Source organism: Perca fluviatilis, chromosome 6 (genome assembly GCF_010015445.1).
Source record: "Perca fluviatilis chromosome 6, GENO_Pfluv_1.0, whole genome shotgun sequence".
Taxonomy (NCBI): domain Eukaryota; kingdom Metazoa; phylum Chordata; class Actinopteri; order Perciformes; family Percidae; genus Perca; species Perca fluviatilis.
In genome coordinates this window covers 6786591-6804067 of record NC_053117.1, presented here as the reverse complement: position 1 = coordinate 6804067, position 17477 = coordinate 6786591, and the positions used below count along the sequence as shown (strand labels likewise).

At 42.4% G+C, this 17477-nt stretch overlaps 1 protein-coding gene across 7 annotated transcripts in view; it reads right to left on the bottom strand.

Moving 5' to 3' along the window:
* Positions 1–7370: 7370 nt before the first annotated feature.
* The window catches only part of tet3 (tet methylcytosine dioxygenase 3), a 44410-nt gene continuing 34303 nt past the window's right edge, over positions 7371–17477 (bottom strand). For all 7 annotated transcript variants that reach the window (XM_039802400.1, XM_039802403.1, XM_039802406.1 and 4 more), the window contains 5 exons: positions 17090–17240; positions 16801–16890; positions 15940–16077; positions 15476–15830; positions 7371–15221 (listed from right to left, as the gene is read on the bottom strand). In XM_039802400.1, coding sequence (XP_039658334.1) covers positions 13450–15221; positions 15476–15830; positions 15940–16077; positions 16801–16890; positions 17090–17240 — 2506 coding nt within the window. In that variant the 3' untranslated portion in view covers positions 7371–13449. The remainder of the gene's footprint in view (positions 15222–15475; positions 15831–15939; positions 16078–16800; positions 16891–17089; positions 17241–17477) is intronic.

Below are 17477 nucleotides of genomic sequence, written 5' to 3'. Positions count from 1 at the left end.
TTGCATAGCTCTGTTAATCTTGTACTCTGAAAACCAATAAACACAGTATAAACATTTTTTTAAAAAACATTCAATCAAATATTTCTTCACAAATATAAACCAACCTACCCCGAGACCAGCAGTCATATGTTATCTTCAAGGTTGTTTCCATTGTTGGATAGAATCCAAATTGAATGAATACTGGATTATTCGGTTCACATGGCGGAAATTGAAGTTAGAATATGTTTCAATTTAGCCCATTAAGAACATTAGCTCTTTTGTAATGTGCTTGCCTCAGTGACCTATCAGTCAGCACTGTTCAATTCTTCAGTATTAAGCTTTTTATCTAACTATAAAGAAAGAAATCTCTCTGTGTGAGTGTAGTCACTTTATGTCTCACTAACCACATAGAATCAATAGGCATCCTAGGAAAACACGGTTTCAGGAAGGGGAGAGCAACAACAGACAACCTTCTCCAACTATCAGAAGAGATCTACAGAAACTTTAATAAAAATAAATAAATAACTAAAAACTACTGGACACCAACCTCAAACTCCCAAAACTCACCCAATCCATAATTTCAAGCTTTCTGGATAACAAATCAAAGTTAAAGTTGCTTCCAACATCTCAACACCTTTTTGCCCCCAAGCAGAAGTTCCACAGGGTGCATTTCTGAGCCCATTTCTCTTCCTTATATACATCTCTGACATCTACTACCCCCCAGCCATCATAGTCAAAGTTTCACAGTTCACAGACAACCTCTGCTACTGGTCCAGCTCCAAAAATCCAAACCTAGCAGCAAAGAAACTTCATACATGCATTAAAGGAAATAGAAACCTGGACAAACGTGGAGAATGAAACTGAACCCTGCCAAGACACAATGGGTCCTCTTCACTAAGAACCAACACCTGCAACCCAACAACATCAACCTATCACTAAACAATCAGAAAATGAATATTAGCAAAGAAGCAACATTTCTCGGTGTAACATTTCAGAACAACATCACCTGGACAAAAGACAATAATAACCTGGAACAAAGAGCAAACAACAGATTGAACTACCCGCGTGTATGTCTACGCCGAAGAACGGGACGTTGCATTTGGAGCTATCCGCGTGTATATCTACGGCAGAACGGGACGTTGCATTTGGAGCTATCCGCGTGTGCAGCGGACGGGTTGGGTTTAGGAAAAGAACAACAGGATGGTTGGATTTAGGAAAACAATAACGGGATGCAGGACAACAACGGCACGGTTGGGTTTAGGAAAAGAAGAAAGCAACGGTTGGGTTTAGGAAAAGTAACACGTGGGACATGATCCCCTGTCTCCTGGGTGAAAGTCCTGTGTTGTTCTATTTTTTGATAGTGGTCTTACTGACATAAAAATGCAAACAAGACAGTATGGGTAATACAAATACCCACCCATCCCTACTGAGAGGTTCCATTATCCATAGATGTTAGAGTTGGGTATTTATCTTCTCATCTAACGTGCAGGGAAGAAGCAAAAAAAGAGTATTTACCAAAGCCTCAAACTATTCCTTTAAGTCTACTGTCGAGACAGCTTTTCAACACCTATGAAATAATCAGAATCTGATTATTTCTCTCTATCAGATATTGACATTTTACAGTAATCCATGCACTTATTTCTTCAGGACTTTGTCGACCACATTGTTCAGAACACTCCTGCTAGGATCCAAACCAGAAAATGTGCTCACAACACAGCGATCGCTGTCAATACATGTGAGAGCAGGATGCCCCTACTGTGAATAAAAAATGACCTTTAGTGTATGGTGGCCCTGAGAGCTCGACACACTGAAAATTAAGAAAACATGCAAATACACGCAACACAAGAAAATGTAGGACGACACACAAAAAAATCAATTTCCACACACATGCAGCATTTACGAGACGTTGACAAAGCATCTTCACCAACTGGACGACACACGGAGAATTAATTCTATTACACAAAAAAGTGATGGACACAGATGAATGAAAACGTATCTCGGCCTCTCTGACTGACATTTCTTCTTGGATGTCCCAACACCATCTGAAACTCAACCTTGACAAGACTGATCTCCTTTTCCTTCCAGGGAAGGGCTCTCCTACCCAGGACCTGACTATAATAACTGACAACTCTGTGGTACTCCCCACCCAGACTGCTAGAAACCTGGGTGTGACACTTGACGACCAACTCTCCTTTACTGCCAACATTGCTGCAACTACCTGATCTGTAGATACATGCTGCATAACATCAGAAGGATACGTCCCCTTCTAACGCAGAAGGTGGCTCAGTTTCTGGTTCAGGCTCTAGTCATCTCACGTCTAGACTACTGTAGATTATATATCCTTGACGTTCCACTTCCGGGATTGCTCCGTTGCCGCCAGAAAATCCGCAGGATTTCGATTATTTAGGCCGGATATCCGTTGCCTTGGGCTTCCTTTGTGTTGGCATTTTAAACTCCGGTGGATTTCTGAGGACTATGGTTAACTGCTCCTCAGATCTCTGCAGGGTAAATCCAGACAGCTAGCTAGACTATCTGTCCAATCTGAGTTTTGTGTTTCCACCAAAACAAGTTCCTTCCGAGCCTATTTTGCAGCGGCACCTCAGCTTTGCTCCGGTGCTCAGCACCGCCAAAGACGATTCCGGATGCTATGTGGAGTAGCCAGACTCTCCTCCAGCGCGCTTTGGAGGAGGGTCTGGCAAAGCGAGACTAAGACTACTGCAACTCCCTCCTGGTTGGCCTGCCTGAATGTAATGTGCCAGCCGGCCCCTGCAGCTCATTCAGAACGCGGCAGCCCAACTGGTCTTCAACCTCCCCATGTTCTCTCACACTACACCGCTCCTCCGCTCTGTTCACTGGTTACAAATTGCTGCACGCATCCGGTTTAAGACTCTAGTACTTGCATACAGCTTACCAGGACATGGTTAAACCCTACACCCCAGCCTGCCCACTTTGCTATGCATCAGCCAACCTGCTTGCTGTCCCCTCACAGCGAGCGACATCTAATCACTCAATGAAATCGCGACTGTTTGCTGTCCTGGCTCCTAAATGGTGGAACAAGCTCCCTATTATCATCAAGGACGGCCAAAAGCCTACACATCTTCCCCTGCAGGCTAAAAACACATTTCTTCCGACTGCACCGCGGATAAAAAAAACCAAAAAACATTTAAATACATTTTTACAGCTGCACTTTCATATGGCTCTTTGTAGCTTTGCTTATTTAAAGCTAATGTACTTGCACTTACTACTTGTCTGGAGTTTGTACCTTCAGGGTTGAAAGCACTTAATTGGAAGTCGCTTTGGATAAAAGCGTCAGCTAAATGACATGTAATATAATGTAATGTAACATGCAGCCGTTTGTGGATTATGAAGTTATCAAAGTTGGCTATCCATCAGTGGTGTTGGAAAATGACCCAAAGTTTAAGTTTTTTTATTATTATTTTTTATTTCTTATTTTAACATTGTTGGCATGATTCCGATATCTGCTCTTAACCTCCTGTAGCCTTTTTATTATTATTATAATATCTGAATCATGAGATTACAATGACAGATAGCAGACTTCAGTAACTTAATAAGAAACAAACCATGGCAACAACTAGCATGTCCCAGCGGTGTGCATCACTTTTTAGTGTCCCCTGGAAACTGTTTCCATTGTGTTGGGAGATCTCTATATGCAACGCATATTCTAAATGCTGCGCGTGTGTCGTCAAATTGATGTTTTTGTGCGACGTGAAGTTGGTTAAAATGTTTTCTAAAGGCTACGTGTGTCGTCAAGTTGGTGAAGATGTTTCTTCATTTGCATGGGCTTTGTATTTCTGCATGTTTTCTTCATGTGCAGTGATTTGAGCTCTCAGGGCCACCATAAAGAAAGTAAAGAAAATGAGATGCAGTGCCACGTAGGCCAGTGTTTCTCAAACATTTTCAGACCAAGGACCCAATAAAAGAAAAAAACTCACGGACCACCTAAGTGACAAAATATCCCCCAAAACAATAGGCCTCCTACTTTAACAGTATGTTACAAATGGCAGGCAAATCAAATGCTATATATCACTCATTGTCTCTGTTGCCGTCTTAATGAGGAAGAATGGTGCTGCTTATGGTGAGACACCAGGGAAGCAATCGATCCATCTTGTCAGTTGGCAGTAAGCGTAAACTTCATTCCTCCATATATCCTTCACGTCACGCTGATCATTTGAGACGTAAACTGAAGGCATTGTCACAAAATGGTCGGCTTCATTGCTGTCTGACAACACAGAAAAACAGCCAATTCAAATAATAATGTTTAAATGTATACACACGTTTATTGAAAACAACAAATCTATGTTCCTCACTGTCTTATAGAGTCGCCTGCAGACACTGTTTGTATTTTACAGTACAGGCCAAAAGTTTGGACACACCTTCTCATTCAAAGCGTTTTCTTTATTTTCATGACTATTTACATTGTAGATTCTCACTGAAGGCATCAAAACTATGAATGAACACATATGGAATTATGTACTTAACAAAAAAGTGTGAAATAACTGAAAACATGTCTTATATTTTAGATTCCTCAAAGTAGCCACCCTTTGCTTTTTGATAGTGCTGCAAACCCTCTTGGTTCGCTCAATGAGCTTAGATGGTAGTCACCTGAAATGTGTTTTCACTTCACAGGTGTGCCTTGTCCGGCGGGTTAATTAGTGGAATTTTTCCCTGTGGTATTAATGGGGTTGGGATCATCAGTTGTGTTGTGCAGAAGTCAGGTTAATACACAGCCGATAGCTATCCTTGGACAACTGTTAGAATTCATATTATGGCAAGAACCAATCAGCTAAGAAAATAGAAACGAGTGGCCATCATTACTTTAACAAATGAAGGTCAGTCAGTCTGGAAAATGGCAAAAACTTTGAATGTGTCCCCAAGTCGCAGTGCGCAAAAACACAAGCCGCTACAACAAAACTGCGCTCACATGAGGGACCCCGGAAAGGAAGACCAAGGGTAACCTCTGCTGCTGAGGATAGGTTCATCCGAGTCACCAGCCTCAGAAATTGCAAGTTAACAGCAGCTCAGATTAGAGACCAGATGAATGCCACACAGAGTTCTAGCAGCAGACACATCTCTAGAACAACTGTTAAGAGGAGACTGCGCGAATCAGGCCTTCATGGTCAAGTAGCTGCTAAGAAACCACTGCTAAGGAGAGGCAACAAGCAGAAGAGATTTGTTTGGGCCAAGAAACACAAGGAATGGACATTAGACCAGTGGAAATCTGTGCTTTGGTCTGATGAGTCCAAATTTGAGATCTTTTGTTCCAACCGCCGTGTCTTTGTGCGATGCAGAAAAGGTGAACGGATGGATTCTACATGCCTGGTTCCCACCGTGAAGCATGGAGGAGGAGGTGTGATGGTGTGGGGGTGCTTTGCTGGTGACACTGTTGGGGATTTATTCAAAATTGAAGGCATACTGAACCAGCATGGCTACCACAGCATCCTGCACTTTGTTAAGTACATAATTCCATATGTGTTCATTCATAGTTTTGATGCCTTCAGTGAGAATCTACAATGTAAATAGTCATGAAAATAAAGGAAACGCATTGAATGAGAAGGTGTGTCCAAACTTTTGGCCTGTACTGTACATTAAAAACATATTTTACCAAATGACCACTCTTTGAGAAAAACTGATAGGCTACATACAATACATGCTAAAAAGCATGGTGCACTTTTTTATTTTTTTACTAGCAGGTGTGTGGTGTAACAAAAGAACAGAGGACAACAAAAAAGATAGATCCCTAGCTGAAGCTTTCTTTTAAGATTATTTATTTGGGCATTTTTAGGCCTTTAATTCCACAGGACAGATGAAGACACGAAAGGGGAGAGAAAAGGGGAATGACAAAGTAAACATCTGTATATGTGCGCCGCTTTTTTACAATCACTTTGGCACTAATTTCAGAACCTTGACGTCATTTTTCATAACTCTAGACACAAAACTCACAACCAATAATCAAAATGCAAATTTTTTCAAAACTAACACTTTTTTCAGTTGCTTGGATACAATACACATAAACATTTGTTTTGTTCATTTAACAAAGATCACCTGTTCAATATGACACAACTTAACATCACAGTACTACTATTTCAAAAAGCAATTCACACATTACATTTCAGATGATTGTCTATTCATTTCATTACAATCATCTAACTATCAACTGATACAACTACTCGAAATGATAAGTAACTGTTACATTACTCTTATTGAATAGTTGTATAGAAACAAACAATATTCCATGTTTATATCATGAAAGTTTCAAGATAACGAGATTCATTGTCACCAGTTAGCGTGGAGCCTGAACCAATTAGACTACATGATCTATGGATGTAATATTTCATCATCATTCTTTACTGTAATGTACTACTGTTTATCAGACACTGTTTCTATGGTCCCATGTACCATCTTTGAGACTATTTACAGTATTGACAGAACTGCACTGTCAATTGCTTGGAATTGCTTTTCCAATTCTGTCAACTTGTTACTGATGATATATATATACATATATATATATATATATATATATATATATATATATATATATATATATATATATATATATATATATATATATATATATATATATATATAGTATATACTGCTTAGTAGCCAGCAGATCAGACTGGGGTTGTACCGGGCAGCTTCCAGGTATGAATGTGACAGGTCATCATTGCAAATGAGAATTTGTTCTCAATCGACTTACCTGGATACTGTAAATAAAGGGTAAATACAGTAAATATATATATATATATATACTCGTACCACATTGGTCTGTAGTATTCTCTCTACTACTGCAGTACTTTTACAGGGATATATTTATATGTAGTACCATAATGAAACATGTATCACCTCTTTTGTACTACAATATTTAATGATTGTACGAACGATGACACAGTGAAACTATGGGTAGCTTGTGTGTGGGTGATCTAAAGTAACGTTTCAATGGTATTTCACAATCAATTTGTCTTTTGAACCAATGATTGTGCAAGTGCAATATTTCTTTAAAGATATGAATGCACAATGCAATGTTTTGAACACTGGACAGCCTGTGTTACAAGCAATGACTGTTTTGAGTTTTGTGTCTAGAGTTTTGAAAAATGACATCAAGGTTCTGAAATTAGTAGCAAAGTGATTGTAAAAAAACTGTAACTGAGCTAACCCGGCCACCCTAGCTGAAGCTTTCTATTCCTTGTTGTGAGACCACTCTGAGGCTACTCATCAAATTGGAGCCACAAATCTGTGAAATGGTGCCATTGACTTTGCTGTTTGAACACATTTTCACACCAAAGCTGTAGGTTGACCATCACTGCACCACAATAATAATGATCATAACTGGTTACATCTTGAGCAGAAAATAAAGTCACATAACCAAACAATTTGTTTTCACTTCAATGTTTTTATTTATCGCGCAACATAAAACAATATTGTGGGGTTTTTACCACATACACTATGTATTCACATGATACACCATACAGCTACAAAGAGAGAGAGACTGAACAAAAACACTTTTTTTTTTTTTTACATACTGCATCCTTGACATGAAAATAAAGAACCAAGAGCAATCCTAAAACTCAAATGTAGCTGCCAGTTGTGTAGGTTCATTTTTCTTTTTTGTACGAGCCAGGGTCCAAGTCTCTATCTCAAATTTGGAGAGTGTTCATTAAAGTAGGTGTTCAATCAACTTCTAAAAGTGGGCCACACACAGTGAGATGCATATCTATATCTGTATGTGTGTGTGTGTGTGTGTGTGTGTGTGTGTGAGAAAGACAGAATATACAAGAATAAGAGAGGGGTGGAGTAAAAGAAGTGCATGACCAGGGAGAAGGGAGGAAGTACACAATTACTCTTCTTGTATTGTTCAAATATCTTAGCATTCAGTTAACATGAACATGTACAACATACTCAAAAGATCATTTCAATAGCCTTCGGTACTTGCTGTACCAAATGTGAAACCCCAAAAACAGTCCTCATATATGATTCTATATCTCATCCTAGTTTTAATGAGTTCAAGTACAATATGGAATGAATATTAATAGAGAATGTGATCAACTCTTTGAGTGCCACCCCTGCCCTCAAAAAGAGATGGGAATTTGTAGCATCGTAACAAAAGACTTTTCAGTCAGCACCTGGGCAGCTTCCCATCCCGTTGAAACTGCTTGAATCAAAAGTATACTTCTCTTGACATTCGAAGAGCTCAGAAAAATATCTGTGGTAATCATTTATCCCTCGCACTTTTTTTTTTTTTTACACAGTGAATTTTAAGGTGCAGCATCATAGCACCAGCTGACTGACGCCCTCATCTCGGTTCGTGTTTGGGAAGAGGCCTCTCATGAGAACCATCCACCAAACTTGCGAGACATTTAGAAATTTACAGTCATTAAGATATCATGTACACTGTATCCTCAGCACCCATTGTTAGGCAAGTGTGTGTGTGTGTGTGTGTGTATATAATGTTATGGTTAAAGAGTAAAATGGGCTGTCACTGTACCAGTCCCAGCCCCTGCACCAGTCAAACTACTGTCGGCCGTGACGTGTGTATCATATGATGAATTATTACAAACGAGCATGGTATGTAATCTTCCACAGGGGCATCATGATTTTTACGCCAATTTCATACTTAATATAATGAGAACTAGAATAGATAATGATAGATACATCTAAACAAGCAGGGAGGCGGTCTCTTACCTGATAGTCTAACACAACTGACAAAGATTGCTGGGCTATTACTCGCTAAAACATCTCTCTCTGATTCACCTCAGACTGGCTCTGCAACTACCCCCCCCTTCCCCCCCCCTTTGGATGCGTCCCTGCACATGAATGGGTGGTACATTTATAGGGCAACTCTACTGATATTAAGGGAAAAAATTTCAACATTTTGGGAAATATTAGACTTTGATGAGAAGATCAATACCGCTCTCATTTCTGTACGCTAAATATAAAAGCTACAGCCAGCGGCCGTCAGTTAGCTTAGCATAAAGACTGGAAACAGGGGCAAACGCCTAGCTTGGCTCTGACCAAAGGTCACGAAATCTGCCTACTAGCACTTCTAAAGCCCTATTGCTTCATCCATACAAAAACAGTCAATCTTACAGGAGTTTATGTGCCAGACGATGTCTTGGCACGTAACCACCATAAACCACAACTTGAGCAACAGTATGTAACTTTTCCTCCCCCTGTAGGGGGACCGAAGAGGGAAAAGTTACATAGTGTTGCTTTAACTGGTTTAAACCAGTTAAATTTTAGATCATGTGTGCTGGGAGGTGGATTTTGTTACCTGTTCACAGAGCCAGGCTAGCTGTTTCCCCCTGTTTTCCATCTTGGTGCTAAGCTAACCAGCTGCTGGCTCCAAATACTTAGTAGTATCAATCGTCTCATCTAACTCTCGGCGAGGAAGTGAATAAGCACATTTCCACACATTGTCGGGTTCACGGCTACCTTTCTAGATTTGTCCTTAGCTTACTGCCAATAGATCATTGTCGTCGAGGTTTTTTTAAGCTTAAATTGAAATTTGATTGGGGATCCTCCAGTTATAGTGGCCGTCGTCAGTGAGTCAGTCAAGTGGGGTTACGCGTTACATAATTGGGCTGATGAATTTGTGACAAGTCTCTGTCAGTTACATGCTGACAAGGGGTACAGTACTTACGAAAGCAAAACCACAGTGTTACTAAGCACACATTTACACACAACACATTGGGACCAAGTGTTGTTTACTGTTGTGGAGGGCTGTCAGAGACTTCAAAATACCCCCTTGTCATTCATGGTTCAGGTACTATCCTCACCAGTTAAATAATCTTACCTAAATATTTTAATATTTACATTTGTATCTCTCTCTTGAGAAAAAACCAAAAAAAACAAAACTAAGCTTCAAGTTGTCAATAATCGGCTCTTTCTTTTTGTCATTAAAATCAAGATTAAAAGTGCTTTTATAAATCTTTTCTTCTCTATGTACAATTTGTATTAGCTATATAAAAAAAGATGGAAAAAAAACCAATAACATCAAAGACAATCATTATCATCATCATCATCACCATGTAGTAATAAATAAGAGTAAAAAAAGGAGGTTAAAATGAGTGTGGAGATCTAGAACACACAAAGGGACATATGCATGATTCTCTGCCCTCAGTAGCAAGTTGTGATTGTGACCAGTGTCTCTACAGCGTGAGGTAGAGAGCTGGAGACCCTCGGGAGAGGTAACAGGGTCTTTCACAGATGACCAGGGCCTTGACTCAAACAACCCCCCCAGCAGCCAGGAGTCAGCCTGTATCCAATTCTATTAGCCGCTCATTTTCATTTTCGACACATGTTGCAAGCAAACCATGTCACTGCTTGAATTCAATTAATCAAATAGTAACATGGTCGATGCCTGAAAACGAAAAAAAAGAGCCATCCAGGCTCTCAAATAGTCTCTCTCTTTGGCTTTTCTCTTTCACGCACCCATGCGTGCGAGTCATTTTAAGACCCACGCATGCAAAGTGAGAGATTCAATGCACTTGAATTTGGCGCCAACTCCCAGAAGCTCCAGTCATTTTCCAAGGTCTCCCTTAAGCTCTTAGTACTATTGTTTGCTCTGTGAATGGGTTACGAACAATGCACCGAATGACTGTGCTTTCTCTGCCCTGTACAGTGTACTTAGTTTGAGACCAAACCGCTTTGCACCAATAAACTGCAAAAAAGCACCTCAAAATGAACCAGTTGTCGAGCCCAATGACAGAGCTGCAACCACAGGGCGGCCACTTTGACTGGCTGGCTCTGTGGTGACAAGGTGCCTGCAGAAGGAAGCGCCTCCCTCTGCTCTATAGATGACAGCACCATGCAGAGGAAGGAGTGGGCCTTTCACAGTAAATCAAGTGTAATAATAGGAGAGCACCAGAGTGTGTGTGTAGGAGCACCAAAAGCACTGCTGTCCCAACACTGTTTCCTTCTGCTTAAACCTAGGATTGGGCTTCCCTAAAAGCTTGTCCAGACTTCATTCACATTTGCGCCACAAGGGGACAAAGATCAACTTTCCCTTGAGCTGCTTTGGTGAGTCCCATCCATGGTCAGCAAACAGGCTGTGAGATCCTCCTCTACTGGCCATGGATGGTTAAAGTAGCAAGGCAAGGCTCTACTGGCTTCTGAATGGATCTCAAGTGCTTGCAGGTTTGTTTGTACAAACCACTTTGAAACAGCAGTCACTGCTGCCCTCTAGAGTTTAAACTCAGAGGTGCTCACCCCTACTTGAATGTTATAGTAAGATAAAGTATGCCACCTGTGGCAGATCTGGGTCAAATGGCATTTGCAAATAGTAGCGCTTATTTTAGCCTCTGTGAAGTACAGTTAAACATTAACATCCACTGAAGCAATACATCCCATCATTCTGCTACTCCACCTCGGGCAAAACAAATTGACATTTGCAAATACTAGTTGAGCCAGATTAGAGTTAGAGCACCTAAGTACAGCATCAAGTGCCATGAAGAGTAGTGGAATGAAAATCTATCAGAGCTGGAAATTGAGCACCAGTCAAAAGCTGGAGGGGTGCAGAAGAGGAGGAGCACGCCATCTGACGACAAGAGAAGCAGCAACGTTTTCTCCAAATGTGATTTAAACGGCAATCGCAATTATTTTTAATCTGGGCATTCTTTTCCTACGTTTTGCATCACGACACTTTTGTTTATAACTTTAAAATTTCAGTGTTAGCCTTCTAGGGGCTCTGTCATAAAACAAACTGTTAAAACCAAGCACTGCTCTTCAGCTGTATTCATGTAATATCAAAGAAACAGCCTCCAATTGAAAGAGTCCTTTTATGTGTTCTACTTCTTGCAGTGGTCACATCAAAATAGGTACAGTACAATTGTTTGTATCAGTGCAAATACAACTGATGAGATTCTGATATACACTGCTTAGTGCGTTGACAGCTGACTTTGGTGGAGCCCTGTCTTTCCTTCCTTCTTTCTTCTGTTCTCACCAGTTGTGTAGATAATAATAGAATATATTGTATTTGTACATAATGCTGGGAGACTGAATTGCACAGATTTTCCCAACTAAAACCGAAATGACGCAAATACTAAGATCCAGGCAATAGAAAATAAAAAAAGGATTTTGGCAGTACAGTGTTACTGTCCTTTGTGTTTTGTGCTGCATTTCCACTGCATGGTACGGCACGGCTCTACTGTTTTTTGGGGTTTTCCATTAACAAAAGTTGTGGATAGTACTTGGTACCACCTTGGCCGAGGTTCAAAGCGAGTTTAAACACTGCAGACCACTGATTGGTCAGAGAGAATCGTCACTAGTGCGACAGGGGACATCCTGCACAAACCTGCCATTTAAAATAGACAAGTTACCGTGACTGCAATTTAGTTATTCACTCGCCCCAGATTTTAAAAGATGGCAGCCCGCGAAAACTACGACGTACACTACGCTGTCCACTACACCACGGTGCAGGAATGTTGCAGATGAAAAGATCCAGCGAGTATCGCTTGAAGATGCAGATCACAGCAGTTTCACGCAATGTCGTTATGGCGACCAGCTGAGAATCCAGCCTACACTAACAGGGTACTATCCGCAGTGAAAAGCGAAATAGCACCTGGTACCAAAAAGAAAAAATGTAGTTGAGTCAAGTCGAGCCGAACCATGCAGTGGAAATGAGGCATTAGACAGCTGCTGCTGCATAAGCAACGTACATCTGAACACAAAACTAGGAAATAGAGCCCAGGTTAATAATAATATTATTGATCTTTTATGGAGGGCTAAACTGCCTTAAAATCAAAGATACATATCTGTCTATGTCAAAATAGAGATAGATATCTAAGGCAAGCCTACTGGAAAGGCTTCTTTTCTTCTTTTTTATATACGTACATATGATTAGTGTAACATTGATTTGCTGTCTTGCCAGGCAGATAATGGCTCCTCCTCCAAGTACAGCTGGAAGATTGACAAGAACAAAGAAAATCCAAAACAGAAAAAGGGGTACACGTTTTCCAAACATGGAAAAAGCAATTGTCTGAGTCTGACCGACTCAGACTGATTGATTTAAAAAAATATATAACCAAAAACAATCACATCATTAATAATAACATTAATGAAAACAGCAATAATAAAAAACAAACAAGTCTTCATTATCATAATACCTGTAATAACAACATTGACAGTAACAATAGCAATCATAATAATATTGATAATAATAGCAATAATTAGAATCATTAAAATTCTATGAACAAGAAAAAGCAATGGAGTTCCTCTCCAGGGAAGAGAGAGGAAGAGCACCACAGGCAGTGGGTCTGAAGCCCAAACCACTGCCTGACATGAGGTAAAAAACAATAAAAATGTCCCCTCCTCCTCCAAGTGGACTGCGGAGGGGGCAGGATGGAGAGATGCCAGACTGCGGGACGGCTGAGAGACATTCATCCTGCTCATCGCTCTCTCCAGCCCTCCACTGCACCACTCTGTAGTTATCAGTCTGTTTGTGTCTGTCTGACCTCAGACAAAGTGGCTGTAGGGCCCAGTGAGGCGGGTGAAGGCATAGGGAGACACAGTAACAATAGAGGAGGTGTGGAACGTGGGGGCTAACCGCGTCACTGGCCCCTCCCTCTTGTCTTTACATTGTCCAGGTCCAGGACTGGCACCTGCCACCGTAGCCCCCCACTTGCGTTTCTTCCCAAGGGCCTTGATGTCATCCTGGGAGAGGCCAAGGAGAGCTGCTTCCTGCTGCCTCTGCAGCGCTCGCTCTGCCAGCAGCTTCATTTTGGCCTCCCATATAGCCAGGCCGTGCATGGGCTGGTTGAGGTTCTTGTGCTGGTAGAAGACCAGGGAGATGCGGGTAGGGTGAGAGCGATCGGGCTTTTTGAGAGGAGTGGTAGCATGTAGTTCCCGACGGGCACATTCAATCAGGATCGAGCCATGAGCGGGTGCTACCGCTACGCCACCAATGTTGGGATCCAAGAAGTTGTGCTCACTGTCAGACCACACCTCATCATCATCCTCCTCGCGGCCCTGGGTGCTCTCAACATCACTCTCAGCCCGGCCAGGATTCCAGCAGGCCTGATCTGACTGCTGCAGGGCATCAGGGAAGAGGCGACCCTCAGGGGCAGGGGACGGGGTACTGCCTGCCAATGAACCTCCACAAGACTTCCAGGCCTTCTCTTGGAGCCCAAGGGGAGTGGAACACCGACTCTCCCCAGTCTTGGACCAGATCTTGTCAGGGTAAGCTCCTGCAGGATTGCTGTGCTTCAAACCAGGGCTATGTGCCATAGGCCCCATGGCCCAAGCATTCGGCTGAGGACTAGGACAAGGGCTGGCCCAGTACCTGGGGGTTCCTGAGCCTGGGGTGCCTGGCTGTGGTGTAACTAAGCCTGAGTGAGAGCTGCCAGGCTGTGGTGTACCTGGGCGAGGGGTGCTCGGGTGTGGGGTGGCAGGGCGTGTGGACCCTTGGTGTATGTTACCTGGGAACGCTGTGAGTAGGTGAGGGGACGGAGATGGAGAGGGAGGTACCTTGAGTGACGGCGATGGGCCAGGGGAAACCATCAGGGCATTTGAGCCAGGGTATGTCCACTGCTGGGGGTAAGGAGAGGGCTGTCGCTGCTGGGGATGCTGGTGAAACTGCTGCTTGTCTGGGTTCAACAATGAGGCTTCAGGACTTAGTTTAGTTATGATACTTCCATTAAGCTTGTGCCCAGGCCAGGCTGCAGGCTTGGGGGTGGTGCTAGGTGTGTTGACACCAGCTTGGCTCTGCATTGTGCCTTCATAGACTGGCACATCCATAGGCTCCTGTTTGATGACTGGAGTGCCTCTGTTGGAGGATTCAGAGCAGACAGAGGAAGGACGGGACTGGTTGTAGTCTGCAGGCTGGGTGTAAGCGCTGTGGTTGGCTTGCTCTGGGTGGCTGGGGTACGACTGGGCCAGTCTGGCCTGAAGGCTCTGAATATCAGGCTTGGTGTCAACCTGGACAGCCTTGCTGCCTGCTTTGGGCAAAGAGCCATTTCGACCCTCGTAGGTCCTCAGCTTAGGGGGGAAAAGTGCATTGGGTGGATAGTTGTAGTAGCCATAGTGCATTGCGGGCAGATTGTGGTGGTAACCGTTTACTGCGTCTGGTGCAGAGGGCTGGCCAGTTGGGGGGAGGCCTCCCCTTGCATAGTAGGCAGGGTGTGGATAGATGTTGCTGAACGGGTCTGTTGCCTGCACAGGGTATCTCTCTATTGATCCGTTGAAGGGCTCCTTCTTGATGTTAGGCTTCACTTCCTGTTTTATAATTGCTGAATATTTAAAACAAAGGAAAGGTAAATTACATACTAAACTTTAAATGCATTTTAGTTTTTAATTGTTTATGTCTTCTGTTTTATTTGAGTTCTGTTACACTCTGCTTGCAGATTAGGGTTAGAGTAAATGCATTTTAAAATACCTAACAAGGCCCCAAGTCAAGCAATTTAAAATAATGTGCCTTACAGTCTGGACATCTGTTGAACACAATCAAAGTACATTATGAGTGACACAAAAACAAACAACTAACCTTTATTGCCTTGGGGTTGAGGGGAACCGGTGATGCAGACCTCTTCCTTGACCACTGTTTTCTCTGGTGTCTCCCCTGCCTGCTGCATGAGTTTATTTTTCTTCTTCTCCGAGTTGGCCTTTTTGGCCTCCAGTCGGCGCTGTCGGCAGGACTTGGCAGGTTCGGGCAACTTGCGTACCTCACGGCGGAAAGCCTGAAGCACATGGATGGCTCCCGTCTGCATCTTCAAACGTTGGCCCTCTTCACTGCCGAACTCATCAGTCTGGGAGATCCTGTAAAGAGGCAACACATGGAGCTGCTCATCCTCAGGGATCTCCTTCACTGAACGGTTGTCCTCCTTAGTTAAAGTACACACCTAACAGAGAGAGAGTGGAAGAGCAAGATTAAATGTAAACTGTGTCAAGGTACAAAAACATCAACACTTTTTATTTTACTTATTAAAAGAGTATGGTGAGTGAACTTACCACTGTGCAACCATTGTAGAGGTTGTGCTGGTCCTTGTGAGCGTGGGCACAGAAGTCCATGCAAGCAGTGACTCCAGAGAACGGGCGGCCTTCCTTCAAGCCCAGCCTGCAGTCTGGAGCCTTCGACTCTGTCTGGCACTGAGGAAGAGGACATTCAACGTTCAAGATAGACACACATACAGCAGTTACATTTCTCCAAGGCAGCACTTCACAGGTGTTATTTGTCATTTTGAAAAAAATAACTTTTATAAGTTAAGTCAATCCCTGTCAGTAGATTCTTTTCTGTTTCTCAGTCTTTGTGCAAAGAAGCAAGGAGTGAATGGTCTGGTGTACAGTACAGTACTGTGTTGTATGTGAGGAAGATGACAAATATAGTTCATACCTGCAAACTCAGAAGGGCTGAAAAAGGTGACACATCACCCATCACCCCCAAAAAAAAGCAAAAGGCTGGCGAGACGAATTTCAGCAACATAGACTGTTGTTGGAATCCTCTCCAGTGAAATACAGACACACTTTTACACTGTTTAGCTGTCAGCGTGTTTCAGTTCCCTCTAACGTCCATTTTCGGAGCATCAGAGAGAAGCGCAGGCATTTAAGTGGCAACTAAATAAGGCACCGAAATACGCATTGCTATTCGGTCCGGTAGATAACGGTCGTTAAGGCACTGGTGCCGTATTAGCACCGGGTCCCCCCCCCCCAAAATAAAAACTCTTCGGATCTACACGATTCACGTGGATGACATTTTCCCATTCAAAACGGCGATTTTCGACGAAAAGCGGGTTTGCAGGTATGATAGTTAGTGGCAGCATGAGGTTGTTATTGTGTAAAGACTGTGATGGGCATTTGCTTTTTACAACAAACCTGGTTACTGAAGGCCTGTGGGGCCAGCTGCTTGTACAAAGGAGCCACCTCAGTTGCCAGATGCTGGAATTTATCCCTGAGTTTGTCCTCCTGATGAGCACACACATAGATCACAGGTCAAAACAAAACAAAACACAAAGCCATAGAGCTATAAAACGGAGGCTTAAAATTACAAAAAAAAATTATTTTATTTTTAAAACCTCACTAATTCAATATTAGCATATTCTTATATTCTTATTATTCTCTTCGTATAGTTCTAAACAACAAGTGGTTTTTATGTGATGCGTACCTCTTCAGGGCGATCTCCTTGTAGCCTGAACTTGCGCGGTATTTTGCTTCGGGCGTACTTACAGCCATTAAAGTACATACTCCAGGAGCAGCCAAAGGAGAAGGAAGCACCACAAGTTTCACTGTCCTTGCCTTGACATGCACAGGTACGACTGCAGGGGGAGACATTGAGCACGTTCTCAGCTTCATGTGTAAATGATGTGTAAATGATGTGCATCATGTGTACACTATATTTTAACTGGGTTGAGTGGGATATAACAATGTGGCAGAGAGAAATCTCATTTGCGCAATATTTCACTTGAAGCTTGGTCTTAAAACAAATATCTTTTTACTTTATCTTACATTTATATATGTGTAGCACAGACAGATAAAATTTGACCTACTCACAT